Below are 18,507 nucleotides of genomic sequence, written 5' to 3' on the forward strand. Positions count from 1 at the left end.
GTCTCTTAGTCTAGCAATTGGGAAGGACTTGGAAGTAAAAACGTTTCTAAATTAATATTGAATATATGAATGTATTATTTTAATTACTTTATTATCGTGACCTGTTAGTAGCGAATTATAAATGATATTTGTAGAGCGTCAATTCATGTACCAATACTGTACGGAGTTCGCATTCTACCCATTCTCCACCAGACGATCTGATATGTTCGAGAATATTTTAAAAGAATTTTTTGTACAACAATGCATCGATGTTTTCGGACCTGAGTTTGTTTCCACTTAAATTAAATTCCAACTATGACAGAATATTGATGTACATAAAATCTCTTTTGCAGATATAATATGAAATTATATTAGAATCTACTGTCGCATAAACGAATATTTTGTATAGTGCATTAAGGCCCAGTTTCACAATTCACGGTTAACTCTTAACCGAGGTTCAACTTATTTCTCATTTTTTTTCCAATTCTAGAATTGAAAAGAGATAATGAATAAGTTGAACCTCGGTTAAGAGTTAACCGTCAGTTGTGAAACTGGGCCTAAATCTATAAGTGACAAATGTAGTATTTGTATACGGTTCTCTCGATCCTTGACATGCGCTGGGCATCATACGATCTTCTAATCCACAGATGCCTGTTATCTACATCAATGGTAAATTGAATATATTACAGATATCTCATTATTTGTATTAATTCTCCTGTAAATTATTTAATTTATTTAAAGACACTGAACATTGTGCAGATATGTATCCTCCATCAGAACGTAATATGCCTCAACTAAAGGAGGCAAGAAAACTAATAAGAAGTCTAATCAAGCAATTGCCACAAAATTGAGTTCTCTAATGTGATGTTATATATATATACAGAAATAAATCACACCATAAATATCTTAATTATTAAAGAATGCCAAATTGTTCCAAACAATTATTAATGGTTTAAATATTAGAAAGATTGCATTTTGTATAGTATCTTTTTTATTACCCTTTTACTTGGATAAAAGAACATATATATATATATATATACCATATTTGAGTGACAAAATTGCTTTTTCAACAAATTGAACAAGTTTGCCCCAAATGGCACTATTGTAATTTATTACGATAAATAGAATCACGGAAACGCATCTACAATGTCATTTCACATATGTAATTCTCTCAGTCAATTAATAAAAACTTATTGCTGTAACAACTACGTTATTTCTTAAATATACATAAATTTTAATGAGCTGGATAGAAATGTTTAATAAGTAATAATTATAATTAATGTTACATACTTATAATACAAACTCGGTAGTAAAATATATTGAAGATATAACAGCAATGAACAAGGCACTCATTTTCATAACCGTAGTGTGCCTTTGAATCCTCATTTACTTGCGTGTAAGTAAATATGCAACTCGTACACGTGCACAACACGATATTTGTCCTATTCCTAAGTGGATAACATCGGCCTTCCCTTAATGATATCTATATGCAGTATATCCGGTTGGAAACATAGTAATCCATTTAAAGCGAGGCCAAGGTACCCATAACAGATGTACGTTCTGCTGATATCCGGCGTCCTTTTAGGGTGCGTTCCATTTGGCACTTACAATGCTCGCGAGCATTATTTATCCTAGTTTAATGTTTGATAAATAACATTCATTTCTAAAGATGAAGTGATTCTGTGAGCGTTGTGAGCGTCAAGTGTGATGCTCCCTTAGACAAATATTTTCATGTATATGGTTACATAAATCTTTGATCTTAGATTAACTTATTGTTAAGCGTTATGGTACTGCGTCTCTATTTGATCGTTATTGTATATTATTTCTTTGCTTTTTGGCATATCCTCTGACCTTCTACCACCTTCCTTACGACGAGCGACTATCCATCCTTCTTATTTTTAAACTATAGTGTGTATAATATTTACATTTCATGACATAATGACAGTAAATAATTTATAACATAACAGAACAATACATGTAGGATCTATTCAGATTATTATCCGTCTCTGTTTCTTGTAAAACGATATGTAGATACTACTTGTGCTAGCGGAAGATTCGCTGTGCTCCTTCATTTAAGGAGAATCTTTTAATCCATGATAGTTACGAACGTTTACTACGCCAAATCATCGTCCAGATGATTGCAGATGATGACATTGTAAGTATGAAGATTTTTTCCTGTTTTGCTCTCTGTTTAATATCTATGATGGGATTGCGACTGTCTCCATTCGGGCGTTGCGCTTCCGTGATGATGATGATGGTGATGATGATGACGCTTCTTATCGGAGACGCTGGCGTGTTTGCTCGATGGGTATGCGGCGACGTCGCTAACAACTAATTCTGAGCCGTCGCGTTCAGTGTTATTACCGCGGAAGTTCTCCCGGTATCCTGGTTCATCCAGGGTCTCCTTGCGACGAAGCGGCGGATGGCCAGCCTTGTGACCGGTGGTTTCGTGCAGATTCTCCCAGGCTTGGCGATAATACCGATTCAGGCCTCCTCGACTCTCCGAGGAACTGCTATCGAAACTGGCGACAGTATTGCAATCGGGCGATGCACGGTGACGGTAGTGTTTACTGCCTCTTCCGCGATTTCTACGTAAAGAATGAACATGTAATAACTTTTTCCTTTCATATGTGTTGAGTTACTATCACATAATTATGAATAGGGAATGGAACTAAGATGTTACTTGTAATACCGTTACTTTCCTTATCGTTACTCTGTTATAATAACAATATAGATTTAAATAAATTTTTTATGACTATAACGGTAACATCAGGTTTGGAAAGTCACTCGATCATTACTTGTAACGAGCTGGAAAAATCACTCGTTACTGAAAAAGTTAACTTGGCATTTGTAAATCATTACTTTTTAGTCGTTACTTATAGGTATAACGAGATTACATGGGTTACATTACTCATTATTAGTGTACCCGATGAATGCAAAAATTTGTAATTGAGCTTCAAATTATATATTTATTCAAAATTTTCACATAAAAAAAATGTAATCATATATTCATTCAAAATTTTGGGCTTTTAAAAAATATTTATTCATAAAAAAACTATGAATATTTAACGAGTATTCATATTTATTCAAACAAAATATGAACTGAAAAAGAAAGCTCTAATAAGCAATCGTTATCCTTTAACTATAATCGGTACTGTGACGACTTTAAGTAAAAAAATTAATTTTATTTATTTTTGTCATTGTAATATTCAGATTTTATGAAGGAAACTTATAAATTTTGAAAAATATTTTAGGAAGCAATACATTTTTTATTTATAAATATCTATTTGATATAAAGCCATACGTATTCTAATATAATTCTGGTTACATTACAGTAATGTTATAAACATTTTATAAGATATCTTGGGCAGATCCTTCATTATGGTGGCCATTAAATTCCGAGATATATTATTTATTCCCAACAAAAATGTCTCTTTGTTTAACCTATAGGTTAAACAAGGACGCATTTCGTATAAGATCGTATAGATCTAAACACACGGTGTAATCGTAGCTATTTTTATAGATTTTATAGATTTGTTTTTTCTTGCAGGTTTGCAAGCTTTGTGCGAACTAAACACACGGTGTAATCGTAGCTATTTTTATAGATTTTATAGATTTGTTTTTTCTTGCAGGTTTGCAAGCTTTGTGCGGATAATACAGAGTAAAAGTAAATAAGAAACAAAAATATTCGTAATCATATCAAAAAATATTCATTCAAATGAAATAAAAAAGTATTTATTCGTTTCTTGATGAATAAAAAATAAGTATTCGAATGAGTATTTTCATTCATTTTTTATTTATTTATTCGAGTATTAGGTGTATTCGTCAGACAGACTACTCATTATTCGTTATAAATTTTTTTTTCAGTAAGTAAACGCATAATGATACAAGTTACCTTTCAAAGTGATCAATATTAGCGTAATTTAAGTTAGTTATTATAGTCACAAATAAAATTGCAACGTCGTTATCAAATTTTTGTTACAAAAATGTAACGGAATAGTAACTCTCTCATTCCATGATATTAAATATAACTTTATCTCTGTAGCACTAAAACTATTTACATAAAAAAATGAAATAAATAGGCAAAGCGTTATGTGCAATGGGAGAAGAGTTGGGTTGGATTGTTCACGTGTATCTTGTACACTTTTAGTGAATAAAAGTAAATAACGAATTTGACCGTTGTATCTTAAAACTAAATGCAAAAGAGCCCATCCTGTTACTACGACCCGAACTGATTTTTAAGCCACTGACAATCGAAATGAAAAAGCTAGAAGAGAGAAAATAAAGTGTCTGAGCAATAGTTCTAAAAATACTAAAAGATTTATATATATACTACTTTATATTATATGTATATATATGTTGTACATATCATGTACCTGTCCAATTATAGCGTACTAATGAAATTTTGAAGAGATTACAACATAAGTATTGCAGACAAGGAAAGAATACATAAAAAGCACTATACATAATACTTTCTTTGTGATTTCTGTGTAGCGCTATACTCAGGACTTCTAGACCGTAGTCGTTCCTATTGTAATCAATTTCGACTTATCTTACGATAATGAATTAAAACGGATAGAGAGTAAAATAATCCCAGAAAACATAAACCATGTTAATAACATTTAAACGTCTGTTAGTCTTTTCTTTATAGATTATACTTATATGCATAGGATATATGACCACTTTCTAGAATCCTTGAATACACGGCGGAGATTTATCTGCTATAACAGGGTGTTGGTGTGTTCGGGTGTGTGCAACGCACTATAATCATCTTCTACTTTGCATGGCGTGTCATGATGGCAAAACGAGCTAGCTTTAAAGAAAGTGTTCAGTAAAACTTTGCTCTCGTTTACCTTGACTAGTATCACTCGCGAGGGTGGCGCGTAGTAGTTGGTGGTGGTACGTGATGATTGATGTGGTGGGCGGTGGTTGCGTGGAGGGTTGGGGTGGTAGTGGTGGTTGTAGGCTTTATTAGAAAATGAAACGATTCTCTTTTTCTTTTCTCTTGCTCTTTTTACGACGGAGGTGAGAAAAGGGGCAGTGATGGCGATCTACAGAGAGGGATTCGAGAAGTAGCCGGCGCGATGCGCCGCTGACAGAGTGAAAGAGTAAGGATGATCGCTACCGCGGCGTGCCGTGAGATCGCGGCGCCCCAGGTGCTGGTCGGGGAAGGGTAGCGCGAGTAGCGTATACCAACGCGAGGGCATTCCGGTATCGCCCCTCCCAAGGCCACCACTACCGCCACCCCTCAGCGCACCAACCCCACCGAGCCCCCTGCGGCGCCTTCCTCTGACGCTGCCACTGCCGCTAACACCATCGCAATACACAAATGGACTGTGTTAATTATTATCGTGGCGGATTAGATCAACGAGACTCACGCGTTTCTCTGATGCGATCTTAGGTCTTGTGACGCGTCTACACCACTGTTTCTCAACCTTACTTCGGCCACGTCACTTTTATTTGCATTTACAGTTATCTTCATTTTCAACTCCACAAAAGACATTTTGACTCATTTATTATGACCTCTGATAATGTTCCACTTTTTTACATGCGAATAGAATACCATAGACCTTTAGATGGCCGCATGACTCACGTTGAGAACCATTGGTTAATAAACGACAACAAATTAAAGAAAATTATTATAGATCAATCAGAAAATTAGAATATACCTTTTTTGCAAAGCGTAATATGAGGCTCTACATTTAAGGTAAATTACAGGCTAAATTACAAAAAAGCTTGATCAATGAAAGGGCGGTAGTACAATTGTATATCCTTAGATCTATCTAAAATGTTAGAGGCTCTTTTGTTACATTAAGACTCTAAGAAACATGTACATTTTCAGTAAGCAAAATTATCTTATATGAAAAAGATTATAATGCAGCATATATATATATGTATATGTATTACAAGTTAGGAAAAAGACAAAGCGGTAGAAGACAGAAATTAGATCAAATTAATACAAAGTAAGCGTTACAATGTACAATCCGGTCGAATATCATCTATGTATATCAGAGTGCGTTATGATATGATAATATATTATAATATATTATCAGAAATAGAGAAGATTCACGGGATGAAGGCTTGGCGATGATCGAAATCGAATCATCGCTTAAAATGGATGACGCGTTTTTTTTTTTTAATATACCTGCGTATAAGTATAACGACTGTTGTGATCACCGCGGCGAGGAACACAAAACCGCCGAACACTCCCAGAGCGATTACAGCTCCCAAGTTCAATTTGGCTTGATGGGTGCCGCTAGGTTGCTCAGCGCTGTCCACTCGGAAGGGACCAGACGGTTCCGGTATGCCTGCGCTGATTCCCGCTTGTGCGTGGTCCACGCCGCTTCCGGATATCTCGTTGTCCTGTGGGTGATCGCTGCCGGCATCATTCACCGACGAAGTCGTGGGTCTATTTAGGCCGATGCTCGGCCTCCTCGAGACGGTCTCCCTCACCGTCGCTGGGAGTTCTGCAGTGTTTGGTACATTCCTAGACGGCAAGAGAGTCGTACTGGTAGTACTCGCCGTGGTTCTGGTCCTCGAAGTGAGGTACGTCCGAATTTTCGGAGTGGACGGACGTAATGTCGCTCGGGTAGGAGAACTCAAAGTTGTTCGTGGTTCCTCTGATAAAGAAAAGTTTGCACATTAAATATGTACATAAACATATCCTACTCCCTAAGTAAATAAATTTAAATTAATTTTAGCAGATATATATTAATATTTATTATTATATTATAATTATTATATTATAATTTATTGTATAATTTTGACTACGCGTACTTGACATAACATTTAATTTTCGTTATTATGAAATTCTATGAAAATGTCAGAAATATGTATAATTTATCACAAGTAATAATTATTTCAAATATTTATAGATTGTAAAACTTAATAAATATAATTATCGTCAAATCTATTTTTGTGCAATAATTTAATATTAATTTTATAATTTTTTAAAATTTATTTCTTTATAAATTATATGATACATTCTGACTTTTATTATTATAAATCTATAAATAAGTACCTGTGCAAGCGGGTGCAACGCGATCGTATAATCCGGTGCTTAAACACATTATTTGTCGGGAACCAACGAGCCGATAGCCCTTTTCACATGTGTAAGTAACGATGCTATTAACCTGTAGACTTTGATTGAAGGTATTCCCCACTAGGACACTTTCACGCTCTATCTCGATAGAGCTGTGCGCAACCGTAGCCGGTGGATCGCAGAGAATCGGCTCGCATCGCGGCGGTGGACCATTCCAACGCTCGTCGACGTCGCAAATTAGTCGAGCACGTCCTGCGGTCGCAGAGATTGGCTTATAATCATTTCTCACAAATGATTTACAAGATATTCGTTCTCTATCTCAAATGCACCGTGAATAATTATGACGAGTCGTGATGAACTGTAATACTTACCGGTCATCTCATAACCGTCATCACAGGTATACTGTACTTGGCTGAGATAAGTGGTGGTTTCGTTGATGAGTATATAACTACCGTATTTTATGTTCGCGGGATAGTTGCAATCGATATCTGAAACGATGAGAGCGCGTTACAATGCGAGTCACGTTGGTGATGATTTCATTTGAATACATTTCCCGATCGTATTTCTTACATTTGCACACCGGTGGAAACTCATTGTAGAAACCGGTGTCGAGGCAAGTGCGATTTAGTGGTCCGACCAGGAGGCTATCATCGTCACACTGGTACTCCACGGTTGCCCCAACTTCATAAACATTGCCGGAGATTTTAGTCGACTCGGAGATCACCATCATCGTGGAATTTGGTGGTTGTTCGGGTCTGCCACAAGCTTGTGGTTCTGAAAAAGGAAAATTATTTTTATTATTCTTTTGTTCAACAAAAAGATAGTTATAATAAAAAAAATAGCATGCATAGTAGAAAAATGTTAAACACAGAGTTCTAAGCAACAAATAGATTGAAGACTTTAAATAAGAATAAAATATATCAACTTTAAAAGAAATTATACTCTAAGAAAATTTATTCGACCAATAAATAACAATTGAAGATTTTTTAGAATTTTCTATTTTTTAGAATATGAATTAAATAATTTTAGATGGAACAGTAAAATTCACGGTTAAAAAATTTTAAATGATTGATGTACGATATATTATGTTAGACTTTCACAGAATCTCACAAATAAGAAGCCTCTAAATACATTATTTTAAATATATTATATTTAAAGTATCTTTTCTGGAATATTGCTTAAAAAGCAGGAATGTAAATAAGATGATACTCACGATGCTGACAGATAAAATTAAGCCGGGATGAGCAAGGTGTATCGGACCAAAGCCAGCTTTTTTTGCCGTCGTACCGAACACAATCTTCTTCACCTGGTAGTGGATCCCAGAACGAAACAGACACTTCCTCATTACTTCCGGTCCACCTCCATAACGTCCGATCTTTCTGGTCTCTAACAGCGCCCATCCAATACTGAATGGACATGTCACTCCTTCAATAATAAAAAAAAAGATCATTTATTATTTTATTATAAACAGACGATTATTTTAGTATTATTAAAAAAAAAATTTAATATGACGTTTTCAAGTGATATATTAAAAAATTATATTATAATTATACGTATTTAAAATATACAGTATTTTATATTAAAAACGAAAATTTTAATATAATATTTTTAATTACGTTTCGAGCTATTTAATTATATTTTATTTGTAAAATTCAGAGTTCAAAATTTGTTTAAAATGTTTTCAAAATGTTTTTATGTCATCCTCTCTTCTGTTGTTCGTGACAATTTTTTTAATTTTCTTATTATATATACTATTACCGAGTCACATAGAGTTTCTCTATATATTAGCTACATGAATAATGAATGTACCCGTGCCGTCTCCATAGTTCCCAGGAAATGAATCCCTGCAAAGCTGGATTGCTCTCATCTACGAGAGTGCCACCTCGCGCGCGGCAGAATGCCAGAGCTTCCCTGAATATCAATGGATGGCGATTGTAAAATATGTAGCATTTGCCGTTGTAAGTTGCCGTTGATCCTGGCGGTTGGTCTCGGAATTGAGGGCACCTCTCAATCGGCAAGGCCTGTATTCATTTTTTATGCAATCACTCATTATCGCATCCGTAGAAGAAGGAGAAATAGATTTATTTCCATTCTAATGTAAGACCTAGTTGTTGCACAACTATTAAATCTACCTGATCGGTATAGACGAACGCCTCACACAAGGACAATTGCACGGGAATATTGGCAAACTTCGAAACCTCCAGATGCACCGAAACGAAAGCTCCGGGCATCGGTGGGTTACAAGGCAAAAAGAGGGGCCGCCCTTCCTCTAGAGATCCAGTAAATTGATTGCAAATGGGATTTGTTGCTGAATCTGGTTGATTGTTACCAACTCGAACGGTGATGGTGCCGAGGATGTCGTTGCCTGGAGGCCAATTAAACAAATTTGTTAAAATGGACAACTCATGGACAACTTTGGTTGTAATATTTTTAAATTCTGTCTTAGATTCATCTCTCTAGGATTCATCGATCCAAAGTTTTTTTTCGTGCTGGAAAATTTCACTAAAGGAAAACTTTGATGATTATGGATTTAAGCGATCATGACTGTAATTATATTGAATCCGCCAAGACGCTCAATTGCGCTCATGCATGAATTTAATGGTACATATTTATTATATGAGACGTTAGTTTAATCTGTGTCAATGCTGTAATAATCGCAACAAGTTCTCTGTTATGGTTAATTAGATATAAAGAATTCCTCTTTTGAAGAGATTTTCGAACGATGTCATGTAAAAATAGTTTAGTAAGACAACTTCCCCAGCTAACACAAAGTTACATGTAATGTACTCGTTAGTTGTAATTTCCCACTCAACAATATAACTGTAATATAACACGTGTGTTATATTACAGTTATATTGTTGAGTGGGAAATTACAATTAACGGGTACGTTACATGTAACTTTGTGTTAGGTGGGTCCTGTTCAAATATTTGTACAACATTAAATTTAATAATTGATAAAATCTCGTTGAAATTTTTTTCAAAAAGCGTAGCAAATGTCGCGTTATTGATATAATAAAACATTTCTATATTTATATGATTTTTTTCTACTGCATTATTACATACAAATATTCTTTAATTCTACTAAGACATAAATTGAATGCATAATTCAATTTCAAACAAATAAAATCGCTGCGACAGATTCAAGACACAACAACAAAGTTACGATTAATTAAATCTATTATCTATTAATTTTCAATCAAATTCTACCTTTTTACATATTCTAGTTATGGTCCATTAAAAAAAAAGAATCACACGGGACCTCGGCCAAACGGTAATATACTTCGTCAAAATATATCTAAATAGATTGCAGCTATACACTATGGATTTTACCGGATTAAGGAAAACCGTGGCTGAATCGGGATTTTCATTTGCAGTTTAGTTGAAAGGGTAGAACGCATGCCGATTATAAGTATCTGAACGGATAAAATCATCTCGAACTATATCTTCTGGCCCAGATGATAGTCCAACTGTGACTGGCTAGACAATCGCCGACGAATACTCGTAGAGTTGCAAACTGCTGCAATTACATGCTTTCGTTCTGTACAGTGATGATCATGGATTCAAAGTCGTGCGACAGTCTCTCGTCTGGCAAACGATCGCGTTAAGAGATAGGTAGGTACGTGCGGCACGTACGTACGGTCACAAGACTTTCCTGTTGCACGTATACAAGCTGCTATTCTCGCCTGTAATGAGTGCGTAGACATGTAGTGCACGAGTGAGGAGCAACACGAGGCAAAGGAGAAACTCTCGTATCGGGAAAGGATTGGGAGACGCTTGTGTCTTCCGCCAAGCGTCGTATCGTGAGTAAAAACAGCAAGGGAAACCTGTCCCCTATTAATCATGAATGTTAATTACTAATAATTACTGTTGGTAGACATTAATTACATTTTATTTAACTTTATCTATCAATGAAATCCCGTTAAATCTTTTTCACTAATTCAACGCTGATCTTTTTTATATTTGATAGAAGAATAAAACTTAAATAGAAAACTGCTCAATACTTGATATATGAGTTTCTCGTGAATCAAGTTCAAAACGTGTAACTTTATTTCGTAAAAGTCTGATCTACTCGTGAAAGTCTGATACGAAATCTTTTTTTTCTTAAATTCAGAAAGATTTTATTTATGCATTTCATTGAAAAATTATCCTATCAAATTAACAAACGCGCCTACTGTAATAAGATCCGATGCTACTTAGTTCTTTAGTTCATTATATGCGATAATTAATAGCAATGAATCTGTAATACATGAGTTAATAATGCAGTTTATTGACGAAATTGAACGAATCGATTCTTCTTCGCCGCTGAGGCGTAACGTGAAAGCTGCTCTTTCACGCAGAGAGGCCGAAGTAATTGTAATGCGCCGTTTGTTCAATTATGAGCGGTCGTGCGGACGGTGGAGTCGGCATGAGAATTATCGTCAGTATCTCTTCGGTGCTGGGCCGTAACTAAACAGCTGCTTAAAACGGGCTGCATTATGCCGGCCATTGTTTCATCTTCACCTCGCACAACGATTCTACTGGCGCGTCTCTATCCGCGAGCATTAAAGCTATCCAATCGTCAATTATCGCAATTGAATAATTCATCTTCCTCCGGCGTATGCTTTACTCCTGGCGAATTTTGTGCGAACATGGCGACACGGAAGTCGTTAATAATCCACTCCGCCGCGCGGGATTAACTGTTTACCTCGCTCGCATGATTCTGAATTCACTTTTATCGCTTTCCGATATATAATCAGGGGATCTCGCTAATTTGCCGCTGATGAGTGGTTTCCTCGCGAAAAGATGAAAATACTTTTACTTGAGGAAGAAGTAGCCAAGAGTATTTTCCTTGAATAAAAAACGAAATGCTCTTGCTTTACGGGTGTCCAGCACTAACAATGCCATTATTATCGCTCGTTTAACAGTGAAAGTTTCTCTCATTCGAGCAGACGAACTTTCGAAACGATAACGCGAATTTTCCAGTGCTGCACGGAGGCCCATTAACGAAGAAGCATCTGATATAATCTGCAGAATTGCGGAAACGTATCTTCATTGAACCGCAAAACTTTCAGTGCTAACCAGATACAATCAGATTGCACATTGTTTTCTTCTTGTGCAATGATTAAGTAATTAACGATAAATTATATGTAATATATGCCATTTGTATTATACTTGTATAATATTATTTGGACCATTAAGGAAAAAAATGGCAAAATGATTTAGTTCCGGAACTAAATATACGCGATAACTTCGAGCTGATTAACGATTAAGCTCGGGTTTCTCGAATGCTACTGAAAAATGCATGTGGTGTACCGCGAGAGATGGGCATTGCGATGGTTTTCTAACAATTGAAAGTGGAAAGACTCTCACTTTCATCGTGGAAGAGTTTCTAAATGATTTCGTATGCAAACAGGGCCTCCGACTTGGTCAGTGGAAAGAGAAGGAAGTATGAGTTTTATGGTGGAATTTTACGGATCGTTTGTACAATATAAAATGGATTTTCTGCTGCTCTGTGAACGTGAAATTCTCGCAATCTATTTGTTTTACACAGAAAGCATCATCGCCTCCAGCGATCGATTGTTCATAATAGCGATTTCGTTGTCAGATCGACGAATACTCACTGAAGCGTCAATCTCTTCGAAGATGAATCGTATCAGCTGGAGAACGCGATCAACTAGTCTGCGTCAGAATTATATAGCGTTGACTAAAATAACGTTTGTATACTTTTATCTGCATATTATCTTTACACAATATTGCGCAGATTATACAATAAATATTGAACATTAGAAAATAGAATAATAAGTTATAAAAATAAATTTTTAATAAAATAGAACGGAATAAATTTTATATTAAAAAGTTTGTTTTCGTTATGGAAAAATTTTTCCTACATTAGAACGGGTGAAAATTCAGCATAAAAACATAATTATATGTTGCATTTTTTTAAATAAACGTAAATTTAAAAAAAGAGAAAATATAATTATCATTAATATTATTTATATAATTAATTTCAAGTAAACGTGAGAAAAGTTATTTAATATAACTCAATCTAAAATACTATAATTTACTCAAAGCGTAGGCTAGCAATGTTGGATACTGAATTTATTTCGATTACTGAATCCATCTTGCTAAGCTTGTATTACCGGTAATTATCTCAGTAATGCTCATTTATTGATAGAAAGTCGAGAAAACGTGCCATGAAACGAAAGTGCCGGACGACGGATGGGATATTTACGGTATCGCGGGGATTTTATCTCGACAGCGTGAGTCTCGCATTAGAATTCATATCGAGATCACCGAGAGACTTTATCGCCCGTGCTTATCAGCAGTAACGCTCGTTACAGAACGAAGTGATTCGCAGCAAATTGCAGTGCACGAAAAATGCTCTTTATCGCCGCTTTTTACTAACTTATTCCGTCGAGCGACGCAACATCATAACGAGCATTTGATTCAATACCTGTGAGACTGACACCGCGAAAAAAATAGATACTGCAACGATTCGATACGCTCGTAAATCACTACATGAACGGCAAAGGTCTAATTACCATCGCTATCGCGATCTTTCTTACGATCCTTCATAAATTTTTTTTATTTCACACTCCTCGTCAGAAACCGTAAATTGTCCTGCTGGAAAGAAATGGTCAACCATTCGTCCGGAGCAATAATTGGAAACAGAGCGAATCGTCGCTTGAAGACCGCAATGCAAATATCAATTTTCCGCTGTTCGCTCTCTTAATCATTACTTTGATCAGTACGGAATAATATTTTTGAACATTAACACATTTGTCGTTGTATTTACTATTTAACATAAAATCTGTTATCTGTCACATATTCAGAAAATATTTTAATTACCATCTCAAGTTCTCCACATTTATACGAATTCTTCATTCATTTAACAGTTAATACTTAAAATTACAAATTCAAAATACACAATAAATAATTCCAAAATATCAACAAAATTATGCTTGGACTTCTCAAATTTTGATCCCTATACCTAATATTTTCATTTTCTTGTTTAGATCATCCAAAGTTGTTTTCGAGGTCGATGTCATTACGGGGTAAACGACACGCTGGATGAGCTCATTGAATGTTGAACGATAGAGTGTAGAAATATCGTCTGTGATTTGCAAGAGTTCATTTATTACGCGAAACGGTAAATTCTCACAAGCGGCGAAGCGCGAAGAAATATATACGGTATTACTTACCGCAGCACGGCTTGCCGAAGTCCAGTCGCACCAGCTGCACCATGTACGGTTCCAACAGGTTCACGTACCACCATGGTCTGCGTTCGGGCTTCGTCAGGGTGCAGGTTTGCGGCGTGTATCTCTGGCCGCTGCTTCCGTCAACCGCGCGTTGTGGAAATCCGCCCTCCATGGTGCTGGATTGCATCGGCGCTTTGCCGCCTGCCACGTTCAGAACTGCAAAGAAGAATTAATACAATTGATTATCATGCTCGATAATTGGTGCGAAATGGACTATTTCCCCAGGTGCCGAAAACTAATTGGACCTTTCCCTACAACTTCATGATGTAAATAAATTCGATGAGACTAATGGAGATAGCATCCTGCACCCTTTGAGTTTCCAAATATACGATAAAAACTGATTTTTCTTCTCTCTGACTGATTTCCTACCAATTACTTGCCGTATTCCTAGTAGATGCTTGATTAGAGTCTCCGTTAATGAGTGCATCGTTACAGAAGATGAGCACGAGATGAGCACGAGATTACATCGCGTTAGTAAGAGATTACCACGCACCACCCATTCTTGATCCATAAATTAAACAGGCGGCTGCTTGATTATAAAGTAAAGAACGACGCAACAGATCAGATGTTCGTATGTACGTGTACACAACCGCATAGATTTTTGCTTTTTTTTTATACATCGAACGCATACCTCAGTGACACAGCGATATTTTCTTGTGAGAAAATCGCTCTGACTCATTATCATATCTATCTGATAAAAAGAAGGTCGGTCGCCATCACTATCACCGCACGGGTGAATAGCCGTACGGCACGCGCAGATGGAGACCGTGGCCATCTGTGGTCATCGCCAAGTTTTGTGCAACAAGTGCCGTGCATTCGCGAACACGTTGGCGGCCTTGCGGTAGTTTTACTGTACCGTAACGTGAGAATTTTATTGGTGCGATGTCGATGACGATGGTGCGTGCTACTAGCCTGCGATACGCATCACTTCGGCCTTAATCATGTCTAATCAGAATCTGAGCTTAGCGATGGAATCGGTATCCTTCATTGAGTTGGGCCGACCAATCAGGCGGGTCTCCATAATGCTGTTGCATTATCTGGTTATTACATAGTATAATGATATTTAGCTCGTTTATACTCGTTTAAGAGCTAATCCAATATCATTCTTTACTTTATAGTCACCGAGACCGATTAGATAGGTCTTCGTAATGCTTTTACTTTTTGCAAGAGTATTACGTAGAGTATAATGACACTTAACTCGTAATTGAGTTATAAGTGAGCTAATCCGATATCGTTCTTTATAATCACTTGAGATTAAATTATGCTATATTTTACGATCAAATTAGATCAAAAAGTATTTTATCATTTTCTCTATTTACGTTCTCTATTTACGTTATCATAAATGTCATTGTATATGTAAATTTTATACATAGCACTCGGAAGAAAACAGGTATTCCGTACAATATATGAAATAGATAGATAATAATCTAATTTAATCTTGTAAAGTGTTTGCCAATTGCTTGTGTTGGAAATGCGTTAATGAATTTCTCACGCGCGTATAACATTCTTCATGATCGGTGTAATATGTAACTTACTCGGTATAAAGCATTTCATAGCGTTGTTTGAGATACCATGAGACGCGCGTTTCTATATACAATCTGTTACCACGGCCTCAAGGTATCTCATGAAATCTTGCGTGGAACAATTAAGAGATGCACAGACAAGACGATGAGCGTATCACATGTAAAAGTCCGATGTATAAACAAAGGACTTACTGAAAATTCACCCATATGTATCAAGCGCATCTTCAAGATATTCCGATAAATGCGTTGAGAAACAGCGGTCAGATTTATTCGTTAAGGCTAATCTTCGGGCTCAATTGTATTCTGTGGAATTGTATTCTTGCAGTTTGTGCGGAAGAAAACTTGGAAGTAGGAAAGCGTCATGTTACACAATTGATTATGAATCAGGAATAATTAACATTAAAATCCAACGAAATTAATTCTTCAATCGCGTGAAAATGCTAGAAATCATAAGCAATTTAAACGGAGATAAATTGTAATTATATACTGTTCAGATTTCTTATTTTCATAATCGGCACTAAGTGAATAATATAAATTAATCATAAAAAAATTAATTATTAAAAAACTGACTTGCACTTTTAATGCAAAATTTTTAATTAAATGTACATGGTATAGTGTGATTAACCGAGCGACTAAATTATAATCTTCATTGAGACGTGTGCGTCAACCGTCTGCTGTACGCAATTATTTTAACGAAGCAATCGAAATTCTATCGAATAGGCGTCGCTTCGGCACACAAAGATAATCGATGCATTCTCGACCTAAACCTACATATTGGCTAACCCCCCCCCCCCCCCCCCATAAAAGTCCACGTATGCCGCGCACGTTCCCACAAGACGAATGCGTATGCACGCCATACATACCTCATAATTTACAGTTATTTCTTATACACGCAAACGCAAAAGGTTTTTTTCATTATTATATCACTTCCGTCGATATCGCATAACGAGAGGTATGACGAGCAGTCCGCAATTGTATGTCCTTTCGACTTAATAAAGGTAATCATACATAGTAATGTTTTTTATTTGAATTGTAAGATTAAATTATTTTTACGATTTTTATCATAAAATTATTTATAAATTATTTCAATATATATAAAATATTTACACGTAATGTGTATTCATGTCAATAAATTACTTTAATACATATTTACAAATTAATATTTTAATTGAAAATTATGTAAAGTATTACAAAAAAGAATTAAAATTAAGCCAAGAGAAAAATGAAAATATATAGAACAAAATATTACTTAAAATCAGGACTAAACATTATTTACAGAGAGAGAAAGAGAGAGAGAGAGAGGGGGGGGGAGAAAGAGAGAGAGAGAGAGAGAGAGAGGAACAAAAAGTATTTATTTAATTCCTAAAATATTTTGTTGAAAGGACTAAAAATAATATAAAGTTTCAATAACTGAAAGTTGTGTTATATATAATAAGATTTTATCACGAATGACACTATTTTCTTTTATAGATGATGTTGTAAAATAGCATATGGCATGTCCCTGAAATCAATTATTATTGTTTACGTCATTCTTGTACGACTATTCTATTATTTTTCATTGCAAGGCCTCATCTATAGATCATTTTTATAATTCGATCATCAAGGCAAGGTAATATTATACCAAGTCGACATACTAATCGCTCTTATATCCTTGTTCGTGATATTTCTATCATGACGAGAATATCGATGATGCAAAGAGATTAACGACGCATCAAAAAATATTTGCCCCCGTAAAACTGTTAAGTTTATCGAACCGCCTATATTATGATAATAACAAGCGTTATTTTAACTTAAACCAGTTAAACTATATCATGACGCGATTAAGAAGTTTTTTATTGAGTACTGAAAAAGAAAGTGCAATCTTATTTTCGTAAAACACGAAGTACTTGTGTATTCTTAAGTTCGAAAAACAGGAAATGTTTCATAGATAAGCATTGATTTTATGTCTGACCTGAAGTTTTATGATGCCATTTATCGGATGGTAAATGCAATTCTACTTTTTTTTTACTATGGCTTATAATCTCTCTAGCTTGAAACATTTTCAAATATAGCTCATGTAAATCTCTAGAACTTTGAAGACATTATCTAAATAGAATATTTTTTTCGGAACATTCTCGGAGAACGGAAATATTAAATAAAATATTAAAATCAATTTTAAAAGGAAGTAAACAGATAAAACAGACCTGTTTATATAAACGAGAATTAAATATCGCTCCATTTTAAAATCCGCAGAAGTAAACTTTTTAAATTGTAAAAGACGTTAATAAATAATATTTAAATTTATTGGATAATATTAACGTATTAATATTGAATCTACTTATAGATTTTATACACATTTTTTTTAAGCTCAGTAAATTTTGTTGAAGCCAGGTCTGATACTTGAAGCCTGATACTTGAAGCCTTTCATACTTGAAGCCTTTCTCCTTTATAACGTCATTAATCTTGGAAGTCTGGTCGCAAATGGATTCTTTACGGAAATAGCGTGTACCTATTATATTATAGAAAGCAAACGAGAGGTATACGTTCGAAAAGTCAAGTTCACGCACAGTTGCGCAAGTGGCAACTTGCTCTCGCGGTCGGCGGATCACGAGAAATTGTTGCGACCGTCTTGGGTGGGCAGTCGAGTAATTTTGTGCAAACACTGCTCGCGCCGCACTCTTGCCTCACGATCGTCGAAATAATGACGAAGAAACGCCCGCGAATGTACGACGGTTATTGCCCCGTA

General features: G+C 35.5%; 1 protein-coding gene and 1 pseudogene across 2 annotated transcripts in view; one reads left to right on the forward strand and one right to left on the reverse strand.

The window, feature by feature from the left end:
- Positions 1–99: 99 nt before the first annotated feature.
- LOC108759801 (thymus-specific serine protease-like) lies at positions 100–867 on the forward strand (annotated as a pseudogene).
- Positions 868–1,226: 359 nt separating this feature from the next.
- The window catches only part of LOC108759798 (uncharacterized), a 35,924-nt gene continuing 18,643 nt past the window's right edge, over positions 1,227–18,507 (reverse strand). Inside the window, exons 3-12 of one of the 2 annotated variants that reach the window (XR_001940050.1) lie at positions 14,203–14,415; positions 9,154–9,386; positions 8,831–9,042; positions 8,235–8,446; positions 7,592–7,795; positions 7,393–7,509; positions 7,001–7,273; positions 6,125–6,599; positions 4,833–5,286; positions 2,496–2,567 (exon numbers count right to left, since the gene is read on the reverse strand). Coding sequence is in view for 1 of the 2 variants with exons in the window: in XM_018505428.1 (XP_018360930.1) it covers positions 2,171–2,567; positions 6,125–6,599; positions 7,001–7,273; positions 7,393–7,509; positions 7,592–7,795; positions 8,235–8,446; positions 8,831–9,042; positions 9,154–9,386; positions 14,203–14,415 (2,336 nt within the window). In the remaining variant the exon portion in view is untranslated. Of the gene's footprint in view, positions 2,568–4,832; positions 5,287–6,124; positions 6,600–7,000; positions 7,274–7,392; positions 7,510–7,591; positions 7,796–8,234; positions 8,447–8,830; positions 9,043–9,153; positions 9,387–14,202; positions 14,416–18,507 lie in introns of both variants that reach the window. The other variant, XM_018505428.1, reaches the window with a different exon arrangement.

This window comes from Trachymyrmex cornetzi, unplaced genomic scaffold (assembly GCF_001594075.2).
Source record: "Trachymyrmex cornetzi isolate Tcor2-1 unplaced genomic scaffold, Tcor1.1 scaffold205, whole genome shotgun sequence".
In the NCBI taxonomy this organism is placed as follows: Eukaryota; Metazoa; Arthropoda; class Insecta; order Hymenoptera; family Formicidae; genus Trachymyrmex; species Trachymyrmex cornetzi.